Source organism: Aotus nancymaae, unplaced genomic scaffold, assembly GCF_030222135.1.
Source record: "Aotus nancymaae isolate 86718 unplaced genomic scaffold, 86718_ANA_hifiasm-v0.15.2.pri h1tg000067l, whole genome shotgun sequence".
Lineage (NCBI taxonomy): Eukaryota > Metazoa > Chordata > Mammalia > Primates > Aotidae > Aotus > Aotus nancymaae.
In genome coordinates, this window is record NW_026988482.1 from 4,500,522 (window position 1) to 4,526,098 (window position 25,577).

General features: G+C 39.2%; 1 protein-coding gene across 4 annotated transcripts in view; it reads right to left on the minus strand.

Annotated features, from left to right (window-relative positions):
• Positions 1-25,577, minus strand: part of MCCC1 (methylcrotonyl-CoA carboxylase subunit 1) — a 78,768-nt gene that overhangs the window by 37,798 nt on the left and 15,393 nt on the right. For all 4 annotated transcript variants that reach the window (XM_064366847.1, XM_021674505.2, XM_021674507.2 and 1 more), the window contains 3 exons: positions 12,143-12,264; positions 10,360-10,507; positions 10,152-10,273 (listed from right to left, as the gene is read on the minus strand). In XM_064366847.1, the coding sequence (XP_064222917.1) occupies positions 10,152-10,273; positions 10,360-10,507; positions 12,143-12,264 (392 nt within the window). The remainder of the gene's footprint in view (positions 1-10,151; positions 10,274-10,359; positions 10,508-12,142; positions 12,265-25,577) is intronic.

Genomic DNA, 25,577 nt, shown 5'->3' on the forward strand with positions numbered 1-25,577 from the left:
CTTGCCTTGTTGACTTTTCCTCTTTATCCATAAGCTAATCACCAAATACACTGTTGCCATTATTTTGAACAAACTGTTACCTGTTAAATCAATTTAGAATGGGTAAATATTCCTATGTTAGAATAGGAAAATATTTTGCCTCCACCTATTCCTTTTCCAATTATTTTCTATTCTTTATCTAGATCCAAATTTCTGATCTAAAACATTTTATTTCACTCTAAAGAACTATTATTTCCTACAAGGCAGGTCTACTGGTGACAAATTCTCTTAATTTCTGTTTGTCTGAGAAAGACTTTATTTCTCCTTCACACTTGAAGAATAATGTCACTGGATATAGAAGACTAGGTTGGTACTTTTTCTCTGAACACTTTATATCTCACTCCACTCTCTTCTTGCACGGTTTCTGATAAGATTCCTTATCTTTATTCCTCTAGGATTTTCCTCCTTGGAGCTTCTTTCAGTATTTTCTATTTGTCTTTCTTTTCCTGCAATTTGAATATGATGTGCATAGGTGTATATATTTTGGTATTTATTCTTCTTGGTGTCCTCTGAGCTTCCTGGCTCTGTAGTTTTGCATCTGTCATTAGTTTCGGAAAATTCTTGGCTATTACTACTTCAAATATCTCTCCTGCTGTTTTCTAATTCTTGTGGTATTCAAATAATGTGTTACACCCTTTTAAATTGTCCCACAATTCTTAGATACTCTGTTTTGTTTTGCTTTTTTTCATTTTTATTTCTCCTTGCATTTCTGTTTGGGAAAGTTCTATTTACCTATGTTCAGGATCACTGATTCTTTCCTTAGCTGTGTTTAATACACTAATGAGCCCATCAAGTGCATTCTTCATTTCTATTACAATGTTTTTTATTTCTAGCATTTTCTTTTGATTCATTTTCAGTGTTCCTTTCTCTCTGCCTGCATTATGTATCTGTTCTTGCATGTTGTCTATTTGTTCCATTAGAGCTTTTAATATATTAATCAGTTAAATTCCTTATCTGATAATTCCTAAATTTGTATCATATCAGTCTAGTACTGCTTACTTTGTTTTAGTCTGTGCTTTTTTTTCTTGCCTGTTAGCATGGTTTGTAATTGTTTTGTTCAAAGTAGAACATGATGTACTAGGTAATAGGATCTGAGGTAAACTGTCTTTTAAAGTGAGGCCTCAGGTTAATCTGGCTAGGAAGTAGGCTGTGTTTAATGTCTGCAGTAGCTGTAGGTGCCAGAAGTTTCTGTATCTTCTAGTGTCCTTGTTGTGTTTTGTTTTTAATATCAGTGTCTCTGGTTTCCCTAAGAATTCCTTCTTACATAGTTAGAGCTTCTCCATTTGTAATCCATTGTTATTATACTGGAGTCTTGAAGACATGTGTCTTAGTCTTTGTGTACTGCTATAGCAAAATACCTTAAATTGTGTGTAACTTATAGACAGCAGAAAATTATTTCTTACAGTTTTCAAGCTGAGAAATCTAAGATCAAGGTACTGGCAGATCCAGTGTCTAGTGAGAGCCTGGTCCTCACAGATGACACCACATAGCTATGTCCTCACATGAAGGAAGAGGAAAGGGGCAAATAGGTTCCTCAAGCTCTTTTATTGGGGTAACTAATTCCATTCATCAAGGCAGAGCACTCATGACCTAATCACCTGCCAAAGGTCCACCTCTTAATGCCTTGGGGATAGGGGGTTAGGGTTCAACATGTAAATTTGGAGGGACACAAACATAGCAACATGGTAGTGTGGTGTCGGGAGGGAAAGCATTCTACAAACTTATGATTAAATCTCAGTCTTTCAGTGGTCTCGTGTTTGTGCTGAGAAGTGTTTCTTAGTTGTTTTTCTTTTCTCCCTTAGGTGATATTGGAAGACTATAAAGGGGGTTGTGGTTGGCTAACTACCTTTCCCCCAGAACAAAAAAGGCACTGGAAACATTTCCCTTGGAGTTAGAATTTCCTTTGTTAGGGAGAACGGAATGCTATGGATCTCTTTCAAAATGGTTACTTTTCCCCTCCCAGTGCTGTAAAACATAAGGGATTTTTTTTTCCTGGATTTTTACTGTGAGAACCTGGTGAGGTTCTTGGAGGCAAAACCCATGAAAGTGGGAGGTCCCTCTAAGACTGGGCCCCAAGGAGTTTCTCACTTTCACACTGGCCCACACTTAGCCTCAGCCATTTTTCAAAACTCCCATGTAAGTGTTAGAGCTCCAGCAGCTTCTGCTCCAGGTAAACTGATCTGGCTTTGACTCACTGTACTTGCATGCTTGTCCAGACTTTAGAGTGAAGGCTTGTCCTGTGGCCTCAATTCTCTGATGGTTCTAAAGTCACTGACTCATTTTGTTCAGCTGTTTTCTTGGTTTTTGGATGTGAGTGATGACTTTCAAGCTCTTTACATGTTGGAGCTGAAGTGCTTGTTTTTCAAATTCCAATTGTAAAATTCTACCATGATATGGTTTGGCTGTGTCCCCACACAAATCTCATCTTGAATAGTAGCTCCCATAATCCCCATGTGTGGTGGGAGGGACCCGCTGGGAGGTAACTGAATCATGGGGGTGGGTTTTCCCATGCTGTTCTCGTGATGATGAGTAAGTCTCACAGATCTGATGGTTTTATAAAGTGCAGTTCCCCTGCAAATGCTCTCTTGCCTGTGGACACATAGGACATGGCTGTACTCCTCCTGCCATGATTGTGAGGCCTCCCCAGCCATGCGGAACTGAGTCCACTAAGCCTCTTTCCTTTATGAATTACCCAGTCTTGGGTATGTCTTTATTAGCAGTGTGAGAATGGACTAACACATATCACGTCTACTGACTCTCCCTTATCTTTTAGCTGCTCCAGGTAAGGAAACACTATAGCAGGGATTCCAGGTTATGAAGGGAATATGTAGGAGGCCACATCAAGAGCACAGAGCAGTTCTTGTCTGAGGTCCTAAAAGCTGGAAATACTTTTCCTTTGGCTGCTTATAAGGGAAGTTCAATGAAGATCTGTGTTATGATTTCTGCAGTCACTAAATCAGTCTTATTTACCTTTTTTCTGATTAACCCTTTTCTGTGCAGCTTTATCTAACTTAAGAGTTTCTGGAGCACAGTGTCTAAAGGAAGAATCTGATTTCTGTTTTTTTCTTCTAAAATAGTACACTTTAAAGATGGTTTCTTAACCCAGTCTTTCAGACACACTAAACAGTTCTGATAAAATTTGTAAAATATTTTGATACTGACTTTTCTTAGTTACCAGCACCACTGTGACAATCTTCTGGCACTCCATTAGTTCAACAGTAATTATTTAGCAGGACATAAAGAACACACAGTATGATTATCATGATATTTAAATGTTATTACTAGAGGCTGCTCTGCCTATGGAGTAGCCATTCTTTATTCCTTTACGTTCTTAATAAACTTGCTTTCACTTTACTGCATGAACTCGCCCTGAATTCTTTCTTGTGTGAGATCCAGGAATCCTCTCTTGGGGTCTTGATCAGGACTCCTGTCCAGTAACGCCTTTCTGGTGGCCACAGAAGGGACAATACTAAGGAAATCCCGACCCAAAGGCTAACTTTGGGTAAGTGGTGGGGTATGGTAACGTCTTTCTGGTGAACCACAGAAGGGACAATACTGAGGAGACCCTCTGACCCTCCTAAGATTGCAGCACTGATTGGCCAACTTTGGGTAAGTGGGGAGCATATACCCAGGTAAAGGATAGAATTGGATTTGAGGCCCAACTTAGTGGAGTTAAAATCTCTCCTAAGACAGAGTGGGTTAAGGGACCCTCTCAATAAAAGGCAAGGATGTTTGACTGAGCTTTGGCTGGAGGCCCAACTTAGGATGGTTAGATTCCTTCCTAAGATTTAGGGGGTTAGAAACCCCTCTCAGTAATGTCCCTCTCAGCTAAGACTGGGCTTGGCACTACGGATGTTAACTGCTATTCTATTTGAATTAATCTACCTTGCACTCCGCTGACAGTGGTGGGTGACAGGATTAGGCATAAACAGGATGGTGGGACATGGGAGCTTTTACCTCCCTACAAGGGGAAACTTGAGTGCTGATGAGACTGCTAGGAAAGATCCCTTCCTAACTGACAAGTGGCTGCCTGAAATGGGCAGGTCTTTCTCTGGCCTCCCTGAGTACCTTGCCTTCCCCACCCTCCACAAGCAATGCTTTTCCCTCTTCCCTCCCCTTTCCCCTCTGTGCAAACAGGTTGAACGAATGGCAAAAATCGCTGTTTCTCTCCTTTTTTTTTAATTAACAAAAAAGAATTTGTGAGGCCAGTCTTAAGCTGTAGTGAATCTAGTGTGCTTTCCCTGTCTTTCTGTATTGTTCTGTCATAAAGAGGTATACCTTAGGCTAAAACAGGTTTAGAATCCCATAAGCCCACTGTTCAAGATGGCCCAGCATACTAGTCAGTTATAAACATTGCTGCAGGTCCCTGAAAGAAAACTGGATGAGGTTTTCCTCGTCTTGTATGTCCTTGGGAGCTTGACATTGTATCCATGTGGCCTTGCTTTGTCTTTTTACAATGGTGGCCCAGGTTCAGGGTTCAATTCCTGGCTTAGGGAATGAATCCTTTTCTTCTGTCTGCCTGTGTATTTATACGTGTTGTGTGTGTGATATGAAACAGCTTTGATTAATTGGTTTAAAAGTAAGTGCTTAAGTCAAATATTTTGTCAGAAAAGTAAAAAGTGTAATGCCTTTTAGTTTACGTGATTTAAGTAATCCTGGAGAAACTGAAACAATTCTACATGTAAGGTGTGTAAGGAAAGTGAAATGTGTTTTTGGTAAAAGATTATAAGAAGGCATACGAATGTGGATTTTTGTGTGTGTGCCTAGATTAAAAAGTTAAAGGATTATTTTAAGTTAGATAAGATAAAGCTAAAGGTTTAAGCAAGCTGTGGAAGGTTTGTGAAAAATTAATCTTGTAAAAGAAATTGTGTGTGTAAACACACTGGCTCAAGTTAAAGGAGTGTTCAGTTTTTCCAGAAATTGAACATTGGAATAAAAGCACAACAGGTTTTGCTTAGAGCACTGATCTGCTCTTTAACAAAAATTCATAAAGGGTTATAAAAGTTTTATGAGAACCTCACCTTATGGTCAAACTTTAAAATTGGGTAGATATGTCAATAAGGTTTTATTGGAAATTGGGTTTAACATTAATAGTACACTAATGTAAAGGTGAAATTGGGCTTATTTGATATAAAAATCATACAGGAAGCAGTGTTAAATGTGAAATAGTGTTTAGCTTTCTTTGGGCTATATTTGTAAAAATATGTTATAGTATGTATTCCAAAATAATGGGAAACTCCTATAATTCTGATACGACTTAGTGTACATTATCAGTATAATTGTTACATAAAATCATTGTATGGCACAGAAGTAACCAAATTTCTTTGTCAATTGTGTTTTTAACTGTGGTTGCCCTAAAACTTTTTGCCATCCATAGACAACTGTCTTGTTTTGATCTTCTTCAAAAGGAGATTTATTATTATTATTTTGAAACTGAGTCTCACTCAGTAGCCCAAGCTGGAGTGCAGTGGCGCAATCCTGGCTCACTGCAACCTCTGCCTCCCAGGTTCAAGCGATTCTTGTGCCTCAGCTTCTCAAGTAGCTGGGATTACAGGCACATGCCAACTATGCCTGGCTAATTTTTGTGTTTCTAGTAGAGACAGGGTTTCACCATGTTGGCCAGGCTGGTCATGAACTCCTGACCTCAGGTGATCCACCCACCTCAGCCTCCCAAAGTGCTGGGATTTTACAGGCATGAGCCACTGCACCCAGGCCCAAAAGGTGATTTATAATAAACTATACAACTCTAACACGTGTTCTTGAATGCAGGTTTCATGTAAGTTTGGAGATTGTGACATTAGAAAAGGGAAAAAGAAACTTTCAGAACTCCCATGGAAAGCTGAAATGTTCATGTATATCAAGCAGGAGTTGACTGCATGAACTGAACTAACAGAAGTCTGAAGTAATCTTTTTTGACTTTTTGCTTAAAACATTGCTGATCCTCTGTTTTGTTTTTCAGAGTCAAGGAAACCTTTCTTTTAAGCTATTCACAGCTTTTAACAATTAAGAAATGTATACACTCATAAACAAAATTTGGAGCATATTTGTTTCTCTCTATCTGATTTCTCCAGAATTTGGAAACTGTTTGTGAGGATCTTAACTTATGGCAATATAGTTATTTGCATAAATGCAATAAGAATCTGTTTTCTTTTGCAACAGGACACAACTGGAGAAACAGGTTATTTTACCAAGGGTTTGACTGAAATGGCATGCTTTTCTAAAGGAATCAAACTTGACTTTAAAGCCAATAGAAGCCCCTGGGGAAAACTGGTCTCATTCCTTGTCTACACCATCTCTGTATAGGTCTCCTAACCTGTAGTAAGTAAGGAATGTCACTTTCTGACAGATCCAGGAGCCCCAAGTTATCTTGGGACCTCAAGAGGAGAGAAATTTACCTAACTCATAGGTATTTCAGGGTATAAACCCATGGGTGGGTTGGGCTTGAAAAAAAAAAAAAGGTCTTCTCTGCGAGTCCTTATGGAAGAGTTCCATCAAAACCAACTTTAAAAGCCTATATGGCAAATAATTATTCTTGCTGCACTTTATACAAATAATCAGGCCATGTATAATAAAGCAATTCAGTCTTACCATGATTTGTCTTTAGTAAAAATGGAAAACTGGAGAGAGAAAAATGTTTCAAAAATTATGGTATACTTGTTATTAAATTCTAGTCTCATCAGTGGTTTTTGAGTTTCCCTGCAATTTAGACTAACCTTGCTTATTCCTGTGGCTGCTGCTCAGAAGAAACAGGAGGGATTGGTAACGTAAAAATCTGGATCAATATTCTAATCCTGGGCACATACTGGAATCATCTAGTAACTCTCAGCTTGGTTCCAACAGTTGCCCAGTTCATGGAAACCATTCTAATTTTGTTAACTTGGGATAATCTTGCTTATTGTGCTTTACTGTTGTGGAATATATTATTGTTGTACTCTTTGTGTAGAAATACAGGATAAGCTTGCCAATTTTTTTTTTAACACTTATTAATCTTCCAGATTTCACCTTTTGTCAGAACTCAAGAGGTATAAGTGGTCCTCAACATACTGATGCTTTCTAACTGAGCTCCTCTCTATCCTGAACACAAGAGAGCCTAATAAGCAGGAATATCATTGCCCCATTCAGCCTGAAGGTTACAGAAGATGGATCTTTGTCCCTCTGCAACCCTTAGGATTAAGCATTCTCTTATAAAAGCGAGGGGGGAAATGTCAGAGGCATTTGAACCAGAGCAACTCCATCCTGAATAGGGGCTGGGTAAAATAAGGCTAAGACCTGTTGGGCTGCATTTCCAGTAATAAGTTAAAGCATTCTTAATCACAGAAAGAGATAGGAGGTCAGCACAAGATACAGATCATAAGGACCTTGCTGATAAAACAGGTTGCAGTAAAGAAGCTGGCTAAATCCCACTAAAACCAAGATGTTAACGAGAATGACCTCTGGTCATCTTCACTGATACACTCCCACTAGCGCCATGACAGTTTACAAATGCCAAGGCAATGTCAGAAAGCTACCCTATATGGTCTAAAAAGGGGAGGCATGAATAATCCACCCCTGGGTTAGCATATCATCAAGAAATAACCATAAAAATAGGCAACCAGCAGTGCTTGGGGCTGCTCCATCTATGGAGTAGTCATTCTTTATTCTTTTACTTTCTTAATAAACTTGCTTTCAATTAAAAAAGTTATTACTAGAAATACAGAATAGAAATAGAGTCACATAATGCACTACACAATGACCTTTTAGGCAATGCCGGACTGCATATAGGATGGTGATTTCGTAAGATTATGATGGAGCTGAAAACTCGTATCTTTTAGTGACATCATAGCACAATACATTGCCTTTCCTATGTTTTGAGATGTTTAGACACACAAATACTTACCATTGTGTTACAACTGCCTACAGTATTCAATATGTAACATGACATACAGGTTTGTAGCTCAGAAACAAGAGGCTATGCCATACAGCTTAGGTGTGTACTTGGCTATGCTATCTCAGTTTGTGTAAGTACAATCTACGATGTGTGCACAGCAATGAAATTGCCTAACAATGCATTTCTCAGAATGCGTCTCTGTCGTTAAGCAACACGACTGTATACAGAAATATTAATATTAATATAATATTAATACAATAATTAGGAGAATACAATTATGGGTTATTTTGTTTTCCATCGTCTGCATTTTCCAAAAGTTTGTAATGTATTCATATTACTTCTATAGTTCAAAAAATATTACTGATGCCTATTACAATGAAAGTAGTATGCCAGGCAATATATACAAAAAAATAAAAATGTATATACTACCAGGTCTTTGATTCCCAGGGGTTTTTCAGCTATTGGGGGAATAAATTACAATGTGAGGCAGTATACGGCTACCATTTCCTAAGTACAGAACTTACATCTTCAAAAACTGTTGCAGGCATTGAGTTACATAGTTACTGAAATAAGCTACTGATGTCTCCACAATTCTAACTTAAGAGCATGCTAATTTGGATGGCTAGCCTATTCTTTCTTGAAAGGAAGCCTTCAATTTACCTTAGAACTGCCTCCATTTTTTTTTACTTACTTCCCACTAACGGATGGCATAGGCTGTGTTCTCCTAATCAATTTACCAATTTTAAGATTGACTTTCTTTTTTTTAACTATCAAATTCTAATTGAATTTCATTGACTATGCCATGCTCAGGACAGTTCTCAGTTTTATAAGGGCTGTAACAAAAAACAATTTGGGAGCCTTCTTTAAGGAGAATACAAAACTGCAAATACAAAATTAAATTAGGTCAGGGTCTTAGAAGAGGTTAATGCCAAAGAAGTGCCTGAAGCTTCAAGTCTGTTACCTTCAAGGTAAATCTCTTTTCCAGTCATGGTTCCCAGATGAATTATTCTTTTCACTAATCCTGTAAGAATATATATAGATATATCTCTCCTGTATCATACAGGATTATAATATCCTATAAGTATCACATGTAAGTATTATAAGTAATACTGTATGTGTAAGTATTATAAGTATCCTGTAAGTATTATACAGTATTATTATAGGATATCTATATCCTGTATTATACATATATACACGTGTGTGTGTGCGTGTGTGTGTATATATATACACACATTTCTCATTTCACATTTTTATGACAATTGTTAAAAAATTTATTTATATATTGTTAAAAAATTTATTTATATATAAATTTTTAAATAATTATCATAAGAATCTATGAAATGAGAAACTTTATAATCAGCATCTTACTTTAAACAACAAACATGAAAATAACATTCCAGAAAAAAAAATAGGGATTCACATTGCATTTCCTATAGTGGTACCCAGAGAAGCTTAATGCAGGGGCTTAAATATGAACTCTGGAGTCAAAATGCCTGGGTTCAAATCTCAGCTTTACTACTTAACAGCTGAGACACCTCAGACAACTAACACAACACAACCACTCTGTTGCTTAGTGTCTTCACCTGTAAAATGAAAATAGTACTTACCTAATGAGAATGTTGTAAGAATTACATTCAAATTAGAAGAACAGCAAGATTATTTAGCACGTGTAAAATTTGTAAAATCTGGCACATGACAAGTGTAATATAAGTATTAGCTGCTATTATTATTAGTAAATCACTTATAATTCAATTTAGGAAATTAATTCCATTTCCTGAGCATATCAACTAACATTCAGAGTTCTATAAATATATCTGAATTAATTTGCTAATATTGAAAAAAACTCTAAATTTCATCAGCAAGTAACATACTGAATGAATTAATGGTATATCGAGATCATGGAACCACTAGGTTACCAACAAAAAGCATGAGGCTGACCAGTATTTACTGACACGGAAAGAGGTCTGTGATATAATATTAGTGTGTAACATTCTATTCACTGTTCTTAGGTATGTATTTTGTTTGCTGTATGTATATGTATATAGGTTTCTATTCACATAGAAAATGCCTGGAAGAATTCATGCCATCCTACAATCAGTGGTTACATCACAGGATAGAACTGGGAAACTAAACTTACAATAATATACTTATGTACTATTACAGTTTTATATTTTATAGAATGTGCATGCATTATTTTTCCAATTTAATTTTTAAAATCTGAGTCAGAAAAAAAAGGTCAACCTACCTCGGTGTGTCTACAAACTTCTCGATCAGCACAGCATCGTCACTGAAAGACTTCTTAGCTTCTCTCCGTGCTGATTCTAACTGTTCTTGAAATTCTTGTTCTGATCTAACGATCCTCATTCCCTAAGAGAGAAAAGATTATGACTACCACATAAATAAAACAAAGAAGATTAGCCTGAAATGGCAAACACAAGCATGCACAATCTTACTTTTCCTCCTCCACCCCGGACGGCTTTAATCATGACAGGATAGCCAATTCTCCCAGCATGTTCCTTCAGGCACTGGTCTGATTGGTCCTCACCATGATAACCCTCCACAACAGGTACTCCAGCAGCAGCCATTATGGATTTGGATGTGCTTTAGAGTGGGAAAGAAAACAATATGTGCCAATTCTATAAATTATTTCATTCAAGAGAAACACACATATGGCCCAGTCTATAAATTACAATGGAACTCTTTAAAGAAAACATCGAGTCTGAGACAACAAAATAATACAAATTTATGGTCTATTAGTTTTCCTCATTTCATGTAGTAGCTCATCTCACCTTATTTTTAATCCCAAAATACTAACATATTGATTAGAAACATTAAATATTTTCTGTAACTCAATGGAATTTCCCTATGTCGCAGATAAATAACTTATGCCTATGACAACAGAAGGGTAGAATTAAAATGTTGTCATATGCCTATGACAACAGAAAGGTAGAATTAAAATACCTGTTATAGGTAAAACAAATTTTTTTTTTTTTTTAGAGACAGGATCTCACAGTGTTGCCCATGCCAGAGTGCAGTGGTGCAATTATACCTCGCTGCACCCTTCAACTCCTGAGTTCAGATGATCCTTCTGCCTCCGCCTCCTGAGCAGCTGGGACTACAGGTGTGTGTCACCATATCCAGCTGAATGTTTTTTTTGAGATGGGGTCTTACTCTGTTGCCCAGACTAAAGTATGATGGTGTGATCATAGCTCATTGCAGCCTTGATTTCCTGGGCTCAAGCAATCCTCCCACCTTAGCCTCCCAAGATGCTGGGACCACAGGCACATGACACCATGCCTGGAATTTTAAAAACATTTTGTAGGGACAGGGTGTAAGGCCGGCTGCCTCACCGGGAGTTAAATGGACACATTTATCTCTCCCCGTGCCGGCCTCTACATGCTGACACACTTATCTCTCCCCATGCTGGCCTCTCTATGCAGGCTCCACACACCCACTCCTGCATTCCTCACTCGACCCCTTCAAAATTTAAAAAGCCCACCAAAGATTTGTCCAACGGCAGCTTAACACTGACCTCCCCAGCCGGTCAGCCCATCAGTAGTCCCGCCTGGCAACCAATGGCAGCTCGCCCCATCAGCACCTTGACTTCCCCTCACCAATGAAACTCTCTGCTCTTTGTTTCCCTAGTAATCAATCAAACCCCCTCACCAATAAAACTGTCTGCTCTTTGTTTCCCTAATAATCAATCAACCCTCCTCACCAATGAAACTGTCTGCTCTTTGTTTCCCTAAAGACCAATCAATTACCTCCACTCCCTATAAAACCCCACACCCTGAGAAGCCCAGTGCGACTTCTCTGGCCCCTTTCCGGACCACAGAACCTCGCCCGGGAGCTGAATAAATTGGATTCTCATTTTCTCACACTGGCCTCAGTTTCCTCATTTTAACTCGGCGATATACCTTACACAGGGTTTCCCTATGTTGCCCAGGCTGGTTTTGAACTTCTGCACTCAAGTGATCCTCCGCTTTGGCCTCCCAAGGTGCTGGGATTACAGGTGTGAGCCACTGTGCCAAGGCCTAGCTGAATTTAAAAAATACATATTTTTTAGAGACAGAGTCTCAATAAGTTGCCCAGGCTGGTCTTGAATTCCTGGCCTCAAGCTATCCTCCTGCCTCAGTCTCCCAAAACTCTGGTATTACAGGCATAGCCACCATGCCTGGCTCAAACTATTTCAAATGACCTTGATACAGTTATATTTTAGAAGATATAAACTCATACCTCTTTATACCCATGTCTCTAATTGCAGATGAAGGAGGACCTATAAAAATAATTCCTTCTTCCTTACAAAGTTCAGCAAATTCCATGTTTTCTGAAAGAAAGCCATATCCTGGATGGATAGCCTAGAAATGAGAAATAAAATGAAAACTTACTCGTTAGTGCTCAGCTGGCAACACCTTAATTCAGGTGAAGCTGTCTTCCTCAGAGGCCTCTCCCTACACTGCTAATGGTATGGTCTCTATCAAAATCTGTTTCCAAAGAAACATCTGAAACACTCAGAGGAAAGCTCTGAAGCCTTACCAAAACCAGACGAATCTGGAGTTATTTTTATTTTAAGATAATATATACATAACAAAACATTTGCCATTTTAGTCACTTTTAAGTATGTAACTCAGTGGCATTAAGGACACTCACAATGATAAGCAACTGTCACCACCATCCACCTTCAGGATGTTTTAACCTCCAAACGTAATTCTCTGTTCCCTCCTTTTCCTTAGTCCCGGGTAACCAGCATTTTACCTTCTGTGTTTATGAATCTGCCTAGCCAAAGTACCTCATATACGTGGAAGTGTATGATTTGTCTGAGTTCGGCTTATTTCACCTAGCATAATGTTTTCAAGGTTCATTCATGTAGCACATATCAGAATTCCATTTGTTTTTAAGGTTGAACAATATCCAGTTTGTATACATTTTGTTCATCCATTCATCTCTTCATGGACATACATGCTATTTCTACACTCTGTGAATATTGCTGCTATGAACACTGATATACAAGTACCTATTTGAGTCTCTGCTTTAAATTCTTTCAGCTGTATACCAAAAGTGGAATTGCTGGATCATACGGGACAGAAGTTTCTGTATTTAAATTCAAAACAATATTGCAATTAGGGTAGAATGTCAAGAAGTAAAGGGCTTCAGCGTGGTAAGGGGAATCTGTCTATTCTGTCTCTGTGTAAAACTGGCCTAGAATTGAAATCGTGGCATCCAAAAGCTGAAAAGAGAACACTGGCTCAATACTTCATTTATCTTCAGGTCACTATCTACCAATGTCATCTTTCTAGAAAAAAAGCTAAGAAGCAAATGAAAGTCATATATTCAAGTCTACAGGAGTGCCCCCTTATCCAGGGGGTATATATTCCAAGACCCCAGCGGGTACCTGAAACTAGTATCAATTGGACCATGCTTCTGTTCATGTCTTCCAACCACAAATGTAATGCCTTTCCCATCTTAACTAAGCACTTATACCATGCACTGTGGCTATAACTTTTGCAGCTTGAGGCACAACAGGAAAATAGCATGAACTTGTTTTTCCTTCTTCACAATTTCACAGATAGAAACTTGGTTCTTACCAAGAACCAAGAAAACTCAGCATATGTATTTTTTTCTTTACTTGAGAATTTTCACCTTTTCACTTAAAGAAGCATTTTATGGCTTCTCTTTGGCATAAGTGAATTGCCACCCATCATTACTCTTGCACATTGGGGCCGTTATTTAAATAAAATAAGGGTGACTTGAACACAAGCATGGCAGTACTGTGAGTTGATTTGATGACCTGGATGGCTCCTGAGTGACTCACATGTAGGGAGCATAGACAGCATAGAGACTCTGGACAGAGGGATGATTCACTTCCTGGGAGGGACAAAGCAGACTGTGTGGGACCTCATCATGCTACTAGATGGGTAAAATTGCTACTAAATTGTTCTAATCAACAATTTAGAACTTAATTGTTGATTTCCGGAATTTTCTATTTAATATTTTCAAACTGTAGTAGACTGCAGGTAACTGAAACAACTCAAAGCAAAACTGTGGATAAAGGGGGACACTGTACATGTACTTTTGGTGAAAAAGGCATTCCTCTGACTTCAGCCTAGCTACTTCTAATTTACTCAGAATTTAACAAACATACTTACTGGTATTTTAGCCCACAGAAGAGGAAATTCAGTAACCGGATGAGAGCAAGATTTCTAAGAGCGAACACACCAACAGAAAAAAGGGAAGAAACAGAAGAAAGCAAAAGGCAGAGTGGGCTTGGATGATTTAATGAGTGACGAAGCCACTCTCTCTCCAACATCAGTAGCTCTGAGGGGATTTGTTCTTCTAAAATAATGAGTATTATAATTACGACCGAAACAATGTAAAAAACAAAAGCTTAGCCAACCCTATTTCAAAATAGTTACATTAAAAGAACATTTCAAGATTAAACGGGTAAGTCTCAGATGTCTTGGGAAACTCACACGTATAGAAAAACCCACATCCTAGTGACAGGAAACAGTAAAATGCCAGATACGATAAAAATGCTCGACAGTCACATTTTACGGCCAGTTGGGAATTTATTTTAAACCAAGGTTCAATTTTATTTTATAACTTTTATTTTAGGTTTTGGGGTGCATATATATGAAGATTACATAGGTGAATAAATGTCATAGAGGTTTGTCGTACAGATTATTTCATCTCCCAGGTACTAAGCCCAATACTCAACAGTTATCTTTTCTGCTCCTCTCCCTCCTACCTTCCCCATTCAAGTAGAGTTCAGTGTCTTTTGTTCTTCTTTGTGTTTATAAGTTCTTATCATTCAGCTCCCACTTCTAAGTGAGAACATGCAGTATTTGGTTTTCTGTTCCTGTGTTAATTTGCTAAGGATAATGGCCTCCAGCTCCATCCACGTTCCCAGAAATTGTATGATACCATTCTTTATTATGGCTGCATAGTATTCCATGGTGTACATGTACCACCTTTTCTTTATCCAATCTGTCACTGATGGGCATTTAGGCCGATTCTATGTCTTTGCTATTGTGAACAGTGCTGCAAAGAACATACGTACGCAGGTGTCTTTATGACAGAATGATTTATATTCCTCTGGGTATACAACCAATAATGGGATTGCTGGGTCAAATGGCAGTTTTGCTTTTTGCTCTTTGAGCAAATCATCCTGCTGCTTCCCACAATGGTTGAACTAATTTACACTCCCACCAACAGTGTATAAGTGTTCCCTTTTCTCCGCAACCTCCTGGCATCTGTTTTTTTTTTTTTTTTTTTGTCTTCTTAGTAATAGCCATTTTGACTAGCATGAGATGGTATCTCATTGTGGTTTTGATTTGCACTTCTCTAATGACCAGTGATATTGAGCTCCTTTTCATGTTTGTTGGTCACATGTATGTCTTCTTTTGAGAAGTGTCTGTTTATGTCCTTTGCCCACTTTTTAATGGCACTGTTTTTCTCTTGTACATCTGTTTAAGTCCCTTATAGGTGCTGGATGTTAGACTTTTGTCAGACACAAAGTTTGCAAATATTTTCTCCCACAATTTGAGTATTTATATACAATGGTCAAACATTTATACTAGGCAAATGAAACAGACCTATGTCCTAGTCCTCCCTGGTTTGGGTTTTCTTCTGAGATATGATTTATAATACATAGCGTTCATCTATTTATAGTTTCATGAATTTAGTAAATCTATACATTGTGCAACTAACACTACAATCTAGTTTTAGAACACCTGCATCACTTGACGAAGTTCCCATGTGCTCATATGCAATCTGTTCCCAAACCCAAGCAACAACTGACGTTTTTTGTCGCTATAGTTTTGCCTTTTAAAAAATCCATACAAATAGAATCATATAGCACATAGCATTGTCTGCTTCTTTAACTTCACATAATTTTTCAAGGTTTATTCATGTTGTTGAGTGTGTCAGTAGCTCATTTATTCTTATAACATGGATTCCGTGTTATGGATATACCACATTTTGTTTACCCATTCATTTGAATTGTTTTCCAGTTTGTGGTTATTATGAATAATGGTGTTACAAATGTTCACAGACAAGTCTGTGTGAACATATTTTTCATTTCTCTTGGGTAAATACCCAGGAGTGCAATTGTTTTGTCATAATATGTTAAGAATACATTTAACTTTTCAAGCAACAGCCAAACAATTTTTCTAAAGGGATGATTTTATTTTGCATTTCCACTAGCAATGTACGATGCTTTCAAGTGTTTCCACATCCCTGCCCACGTTGTAATGTCAGTTTTTTTTATTTTAGCCAAACTAGAAGGTGCATAGTGTTACTTTTTAAACATAGTTGTTGAGATATAACTCACATACCCTAAAACTCAGCCAACCAACCCAATGATTTTTAGTATACTTGGAGTTGCACAATCATCACTATAAAATACTAACATCTAATAATTTAAGTTTTTAACACCCCAAAAAAGAAGTCCTGTGCCTCTCAGCAGCCATTTCCCATTCCCCAAACACCCCCAGCCCTAGGCAGCTGTGAATCTACTTTCTGTCTCTATAGATGTACCTATAGGAACACTTCATATGAATGAAATCATATAATACCTGCAGTCTTTAATGACTGGCTCTGTCACTGAACGTGATGTTTTCAAGGTTCATCCATTTTTTGACACAAATCAGTACTTCATTCCTTTTTGATGGCAAAATAATACTCCACTGTATGGCTATACTGCATTTTATCTATCCATTCGTCAGTTGATAGACATTTGTGTTTCCACTTTTTTGGCTACTATAAATAATACTGCTATAAACATTCAGATATAAATTTCTGTGTGGATGTGTTTTCATTTCTTTTGGGTATATACTGAAGAAGTGGAGGTAGTAGTTCATAAAGTAACTCTATGTTTAATCTTTTGAGAAATTGCAAAACTGTTTTCCAAAGTGGCTGTACCACTTTACCTTCTCATCAGTAACGCAGAAGGGTTCCAATTTCTCTAAGTCCTCACCGATACTTGTTACCATCTCTTTTCGATTATAGTATCCTAATGAAGTGGTACCTCACTGAGGTTTTGATTTATAGTTCCCTAACAGCTTATATGTGGAACATCTTTTAATGGGCTTTCTGGTCATTTGTGTATCTTCTTTAGTGAAGGATCTATTCAAATATTTTGCCCATTTTTTAAAGATTGAGTTTCTTAGCAATAATTTCAAGCTTTGAAGTCCATTTATCATTTTTTTCTTTCATAAACCTTTCTTATAGTATTGTGTCTAAGAAATCTTTCCCTAATCCAAGGTCTCAAAGATTTTCTCCTATATTTCTTTTAGAAGTTTTATATGAAATCCAAGCACTTTGGAGGCCACGGTGGGCAGATCACCTGAGGTCGGGAGTTCAAGACCAGCCTGACCAACATGGTGAAACCCTGTCTTAATTTAAAAAAAAAAAAAAAAGTTTTATAGTTTTAACTCTTACATTTAGGTCTATAATACACTGTAAATTTATTATTTTGTTTGTTTAAGGCGTGAGGTAAGAGTCTAGGATCTAGAATTTAGGTTCATCTTTTTACAGAGATATCAAATTACTCCAGCACCATTTTTTGAAAAAATCCTCCTTTCCTTTATTGAAATACTTCAGCACCTTTATTCAAAATCAACTGACTACATATGTGTGAGTCTGTATTTGGATTTTCTTTTTTCAATTTCGAGACAGAGTCTTGCTCTGTCACCCATGCTGCAGTACAGTGGTGCGATCTCAGCTCACTGGAACCTCTGCCTCCTGGATTCAAGCGATTCTCCTGCCTCAGCCTCCTGAGTAGCTGGGATGACAGGCACATGCCTCCATGCCTGGCTAATTTTTTTTTTTTTTTTTTTTTTTGTAGAGATGGGGTTTCACCGTATTAGCCAGGATGGTCTTGATCTCCTGACTTCATGATCCGCCCACCTCAGCCTCCCAAAGTGCTGAGATTACAGGTGTGAGCCACCATACCTGGCCAATTTTTGGATTTTCTATCATGTTCTACTGACCTATGTTTTTATCCTTATACCAATACCACACTGTTTTGGTTACTGTAGCTTTATAATATTTTTGTCTGTTTTGTTTTGAGATGGAGTCTTGCTCTGTCACCCAGGCTGGATTGCAATGGCATGATCTTGGCTCCCTGGAACCTCTGACTCCTGGGTTCCAGCAATTTTCCTGCCTCAGTCTCCCAAGTAGCTGGGATTACAGGTGCCTGCTACCATGTCTGGCTAATTTTCGTATTTTTCAGAGATGGGGTTTCACCACATTGGCCAGGCTGGTCTCAAACTCCTGATCTCAAGTGATCCACTCACCTTGGCCTCCCAAAGTGCTGGGATTACAGGAGTGAGCCACCACACCTGGCGTAATGACTTCTGAAACAAGAGTCTAAACCCTACAAATTAGTTAAGCTTTTTGAAAACTGTTTTAGCTATATATTAGGCTCTTTGGCTATTTTAGATTTTGCTTGTCATTTTTTTTTTTTAAAGAGCCTGCTGGGATTTTGATAAAGACTGCATTAAATATATAATGCCACCTTAACAATATTGAGTGTTCTGATGAAATATCTGTTTATTTCTCTCAGCAATGTTTTATAGTTTTCAGTAAATATGTCTTGAACTGCTTTTGCTAACTTTATTCCTAAGTATTTGATTGCTATTGTGAATGTAACTATTTCCTTAATTTCATTTCCAGAGTGTCTGTTACTAGTCTCCCTTCTTTTTAACAGATACTGAATTCAGTCTCAGTCCAAAATCTTCTCAAACTGATAAGCAACTTCAGCAAAGTCTCAGGATACAAAATCAATGTGCAGAAATCACAAGCATTCCTATACACCAATAACAGTCAGAGAGCCAAATCAAGAGCGAACTACCATTCACAATTGCTACAAAGAGAATAAAATACCTAGGAATACAACTAACAAAGGATGTAAAGGACCTTTTCAAGGAGAACTACAAACCACTGCTCAGTGAAATAAGAGAGGACACAAACAGATGGAAAAACATTCCATGCTCATGGTTAGGAAGAATTAATATTGTGAAAATGGCCATACTGCCCAAAGTAATCTATAGATTCAATGCTATCCCCATCAAGCTACCAATGACCTTCTTCACAGAACTGGAAAACGCCACTTTAAACTTCATATGGAATCACAAGAGAGCTTGCATAGCCAAGACAATGCTAAGCCAAAAGAACAAAGCCAGAGGCATAACACTGCTGGACTTCAAACTATACTATAAGGCTACAGTAATCAAAACAGCATGATACTAGTACCAAAACAGAGATATAGACCAATGGAACAGAACAGAGGCCCCAGAAGAAACATCACACATCTACAACCATCTGATCTTTGACAAACTCGGCAAAAACAAGCAATGGGGAAAGGACTCCACGTTTAATAAATGGTGTTGGGAAAACTGGCTAGCCATGTGCAGAAAGCAGAAACTGGACCCCTACCTGTCACGTTACACTAAGATTAACTCCAGATGGATTGAAGATTTAAACATAAAACCTAACATGGTAAAAACACTAGCAGAAAACATAGGCAAAACCATTTAGGACATAGGCATAGGCAAGGGCTTCATGACTAAGACACCAAAGCAATGGCAATAAAAGCCAATATAGACAAATGGGATCTAATTAAAATTCAGAGCTTCTGTACAGCAAAAGAAACGATCATTAGAACGAATCGGCAACCAACAGAATGGGAAAAAATTTTTGCAATCTACCCATCTGACAAAGGGTTAATAACCAGAATTTACAAAGAACTAAAACAGATATACAAGAAAAAAACAAACAACCCCATTCAAAAGTGGGCGAAGGATATGAACAGACACTTTTCAAAAGAAGACATATATGAGGCCAACAAACATATGAAAAAATGCTCATCATTACTGGTCATTAGAGAAATGCAAATCAAAACCAATTGAGATATCATCTCATACCAGTTAGAATGGCGATCACTAAAAAACCTGGAGACAACAGATGCTGGAGAGGATATGGAGAAATAGGAACACTTTTACACTGTTGGTGGGAGTGTAAATTAGTTCAACCACTGTGGAAGACAGTGTGGCGATTCCTCAAGGACCTAGAAATAGAAATTTCATTTGACCCAGCAATCCCATTACTTGGCATATACCCAAAGAACTATAAATCGTTCTACTATAAAGACACATACACATGTATATTCATTGCAGCCCTGTGTACAACAGCAAACACCTGGAACTAACCCAAATGCCCAACAGTGATAGACTGGACAAAGAAAATGTGGTACATATACACCATGGAATACTATGCAGTCATAAAAAACGAGTTTGTGCCCTTTTTAGGGACTTGAATGAATCTAGAAACCATCATTCTCAGCAAACTGACACAAGAACAGAAGGCCAAACACCACATGTTCTCACTCATAGGTGGGTGTTGAACAACGAGAACACGTGGACTCAGGGAGAGGAGCGTCACACACTGGGGGCAGTTGAGGGGGTAGGGGAGAGACAGTGGGGGTGGGGGGGTGGGGAGGGATAACATGCGAAGAAATGCCAGATACAGTATGCATCTAAAGTTAAATAAACAAATTTAAGAAAAAAATTAAAAAATGGAAAAAAAGAAAGAAAAAAATGAATTAAAAAAACATACTGAATTCAATGTAACTTTTTGGTGTACTAGATAAATGTTCTCTTTTCATAACTGTATTAGTCTGTTTTCATGCTGGTGATAAAGACATAGTTGAGACTGGGCAATTTACAAAACAAAGGTTTATTGGATTCACAGTTCCCCATGGCTGGGGAGGCCTCACAATCATGGCGGAAGGCTACGTCTTACATGAATGGTGGCAGGCAAAGAGAAAGCTTGCGCAGGGAAACTCCCATTTTTAAAACCATCAGATCTCATGAGACTCATTCACTATCGTGAGAACAGTGCAGGAAAGACCTGGCCCCATAATTACATCATCTCCCACTGGGTTCCTCCCATGGTATGTGGGAACTGTGAGAGTTAAAACGGAAGACGAGATTTGCGTGGGGACACAGTGCCCAACCACATCATTCTGCAGCTGGCCCCTCCCAAACCTCATTTCCTGCCAAACCATATCACTCATCCCCTGGCCCCTCCCAAACCTCACGTCCTCACATGTCAAAACCAATCACGCCTTCCCTACAGTCCCCCAAAGTCTTCATTCATTTTAGCATTAACTCAAAAGTCCACAGTCCAAGGTCTCACCTGAGACAAGGCAAGTCCCTTCTGCCTATGAGCCTGTAAAATCAAAATCAAGCTAGTTCCTTCCTAGATACAATGCGGGTATAGGCACTGAGTAAATATAGCCATTCCAAATGGGAGAAACTGGCCAAAACAAAAAGGCTACTGGCCTCATGCAAGTCTGAAATCCAGCAGGGCAGTCAAATCTTAAAGCTCCAAAATGATCTCCTTTGATTCCAGGTCTTGAATCTGGGTCATGCTGATGCAAAAGGTGGGTTCCCATAGTCTTGGGCAGCTCCACCCCTGTGGCTTTGCAGGGTACAGCCTCCCTCCTGACTGCTTTCACAGGCTAGTGTTGAGTGCGGCTTTTCCAAGTACACGGTGCAAGCTATCAATGGATCTACCATTCTGGGGTTTGGAGGACGGTGGCCTTCTCACAGCTCCACTAGGCAGTTCCCCGGTAGGAACTCTGTGTGGGGGCTCTGACCCCACATTTCCCTTTTGCATTGCCCTAGCAGAGGTTCTTCATAAGGGCCCCGCCCCCGCAGCAAATTTTTGCTTGGACATCCAGGTGTTTCCATACATCTTCTGAAATCTAGGTGAGATTCCCATACCTCAATTTTTGACTTCTGTGCACCCCTAAGCTCCATACCCTGTGGAAGCTGCCAAGGCTTGGGGCTTCCACCCTCTGAAGCAACAGCCCAAGCAGTACCTTAGCACCTTTTAGTCATGGCTGGAGTAGCTGAGACTCAGGGCACCAAATCCCTGGACTGCATACAGCATGGGGACCCTGGCCTGGCCCACACAACCATTTTTTCCCTCCTGGGCCTCCGGGCCTGTGATAGGAGGGGCTGCCATGAAGACCTCTGACATGCCCTGGAGACATTTTCCCCATTGTCTTGAGGATTAACATTTGGCTCCTTGTTACTTATGAATTTCTCCTCAGAAAATGGGATTTTCTTTTCTATCACATTGTCAGGCGGCAAATTTTTTGAACTTTTATCCAAGTCATCTCCTGAATGCTTTGTTGCTTGGAAATTTCTTCCGCCAGATACCTTAAATCATCTGCCTCAAGTTTGAACTTCCACATAACTCTAGGGCAGGGACAAAATGCCACCAGTCTCTTTACTAAAACATAACAAGAGTCACCTTTGCTCCAGTTTCCAACAAGTTCCTCATCTCCATCTGAGACCACAGCCTGGACTTTCCTGTCCACATTACTATCAGCATTTGGGCAAAGCCATTCAACAAATCTCTAGGAAGTTCCAAACTTTCCCACATTTTCCTGTCTTCTGAGCCCTCCAAACTGTTCCAACCTCTGGCTGTTACCCAGTTCCAAAGTAATGTCCACACTTTTAAGTATCTTTTCAGCAGTGCCCCCCTCTATTGGAACCAATTTTCTGTATTAGTCTGTTTTTATGCTACTGATAAAGACATACCCAAGACTGGGCAATTTACAAAAGAAAGAGGTTTATTGGACTTACAGTTCCACATGGCTGGGGAGAACTCACAATCATGGTGGAAGCCAAGGAGGAGCAAGTCACGACCTACATGGATGGTAGCAGGCAACGAGAGAGCTTGTGCAAGGAAACTCCCATTTCTAAAACCACCAGACCTCATGAAACTCATTCACAATCACAAGAACAGCACAGGAAAGACCTGTCCCCATAATTCAGTCCTCCTACTGGGTTCCTCCCCATGACACGTGGGGAATTGTGGGAGTCACAATTCAAGATGAGATTTGGGTGGGGACACAGCAAAATCGTAACAATAAGTAAAATCAAAAGGAGCTGTCTCCTTGGGAAAATAAAATTCAGTCACTCTGAGAACAACCTTAAGAAGTTTAACTACTTTCTCTTAGGAAGAACAATTTAATATACCCAAAGCATGATGTTCTTGAGCATCTGAATGGGTTAAAATGGAAAAGAACAGCACCACTATTACCAGTGGGCTAATTCTCTTGCTTCAGGCATGTATTGAGTTGCCACTTCACCTTCGTGGGTTCATAGGATTGCAAACCTGTTGATATTTTTCAATTTACAGTACTAACATGCCTTTATTAGTAAACACAGAAAACTAGTATCTCTTTTCCTCCTTAAATCCCTGCCAAAATAATCTCTTCCAACCTTTTAGTTTGTATTCACTTTGCTCTGTAACTTGTTCAAAAGCACAAGCAAAGTTGTTGCTGGTTCTACCCTCGAGCAGACAAAAACTGGCTCTGCCTTCAAGCAAACATGAGAAGTGTCTTTTTCACAGTGAAGGAGACAAGTTATAGTCTTTAAATTCTTATTACCAAGTTAAGGTACATGGATGTGCTCTGGTCAAGAAATAGGCTGACGCGGACATCCAGGCCTGCATGACTCAGCAAGTTTAGGGTGCAGGCACATGCTCCACTTGTTATAAAACCTGTTTGTGTAAGCTCATACTTGGCTCTATGCCACTATTGTCTGCAAAAGGCATAATTGCTCTGCTAATACTGTACAGGGGCTCAGCTTGGCTCAACATGGCTTGACATGGTGGCAGCACTGGCATCCAGAGACAAAGAGCCAAAGCTGTCCATCTTGTAGCCAGACAGGTGGGAGCCAGGACACAGCTCAGCTTGCTCATGCTCAGAGAGGGAAAGAGTTAAGCTGCTGACCCTGAAGGCAGGGGAGAGCCAGCCATGTGGCTGCAGGCATGTGGGTGGCAGAAGCCACAGAGCCAGAGCAGACAGCTCAGATAAAGGTGCACAGCGTGAGAGAGCTAGTATAAGTAAGTTGCTAGTAAGAGCTGCTGATTAATAAAATCATATTCACCTGCCTATGCACCCAAGTGTTCTTTCTGCTCATCTGCTCACTCCCACTGGACTTCAGCATGGGCTGGATCCGGGCCCTGGGACCTGACACCAAGAATTTTCTACCTTTATCTGTGATACCTAAAACATATGGGTTTCCTTTTGGTCAACTACAGAGTACCTGTATTTAGTAAATGACTTGTTATATGGATTTAAGTTACTTGTCACTGATTTTTAAGTACCTGTAATAAAGTTCCTAACTCTTGGTAGCACATGAAAAAAAAAATGGAGCACTTTTACAAAACAGTCATGCTCAGGAGCTACTTCAGATAACTGAGGGGACCAAAGTATAATATACGTATAGAAAAGGGCATTTGTCTTAAGTGTACAGCCCTTATGTCCATTGTTTTTTAAACTGAATACCTCTGTGCAGCCAGTGCTCGGCTCAAGAATCAGAACATCACTAGCGGTCCACAGACCTCTTTATGCTCCTTTCCGGTCACTACAGGCCTCTTCTCCAAAGCAGTGCAACAGTCTCATGAAAAGCTCAGGTGGTTCTAATCTGCAGACAGGGTTAACTACAATCTCTCTCCCAACCAGAGAAGACGGAAGACAACTGGCAGCCGAGAGAACTAGTGTGGCCAGAGCCTTGGCTCACGTCTGTAACCCCAACACGCCGGGAGCCAAGAGGGAAGGATCACTTAAGCCCAGGAGTTTGAAACCAGCCTGGGCAATATAGTGAGACTTTGTTTCAAAAAGAAACAAACAAATGAACAATTAGCTGGGCATAGTGATGCACGCCTATGGTCTCATCACAGCTACCCGGGAGGCTGAGGTGGCAGGATCACTTCAGCCCAGGAGTTCAAGGCTACAGTGAGCCATGATCATACCACTGCACTCCAGCCTGGGAGACAGAGTGAGACATCGTCTTAAAAAAAAAAAAAAGCTAGCCTCAAAAATATTTACATCTTCTCAAGTTTCTCAATATAGGCATATCACCAGGCATCACCAGAAATTTAGCTCACCTGTCAATTTTACTTTTTCTTTAAAAGTGCTTACATTAAAATGGCCACATTAAGAACAATTCTAGAGTTTTAGAAAACTTCTTTCAAATCATCATACAAGTGTTATTCAATGTCCTCTGTTAGATGGCCAATACATTTCTTTAAGGTCAACATTAAAGCAAGGTTTGCTCTCCTAATTGGCAAGTATCTTTTTATTAGAGAAGAACTTTGTAAATTATAACCCACCAAATTTCCTTTCTGATCAGGACTGCTGCAAAGAGCTAATAGCTTTACTTAGGCTAAACTTTCTGATTTAATTCCAACATTATTCACTCTTGTTACTTGGCTTTTGTTCTTTCATCCTTTGTTTTCACCACTCATTTTTTCTAAGCCACCTCGAATCTTGAATATCCAGGCAAAATGAAGTTTTTGAAAATATTTTATTCTTTTAAAAATACTGTCTAAAAATATTTTATTCTTTTCAAACGTTCTTTGAAATACACTTCAAAATAAATAGTATTCCTTTCTCATCGTTCGTGCTACTGTTGCACCTAAATGACACTATTTTTTTTTTGAGACAGAGTTTCGCTCTTGTTACCCAGGCTGGAGTGCAATGGCGCGATCTTGGCTCACCGCAACCTCCACCTCCTGGGTTCAAGCAATTCTCCTGCCTCAGCCTCCTGAGTAGCTGGGATTACAGGCACACGCCACCATGCCCAGC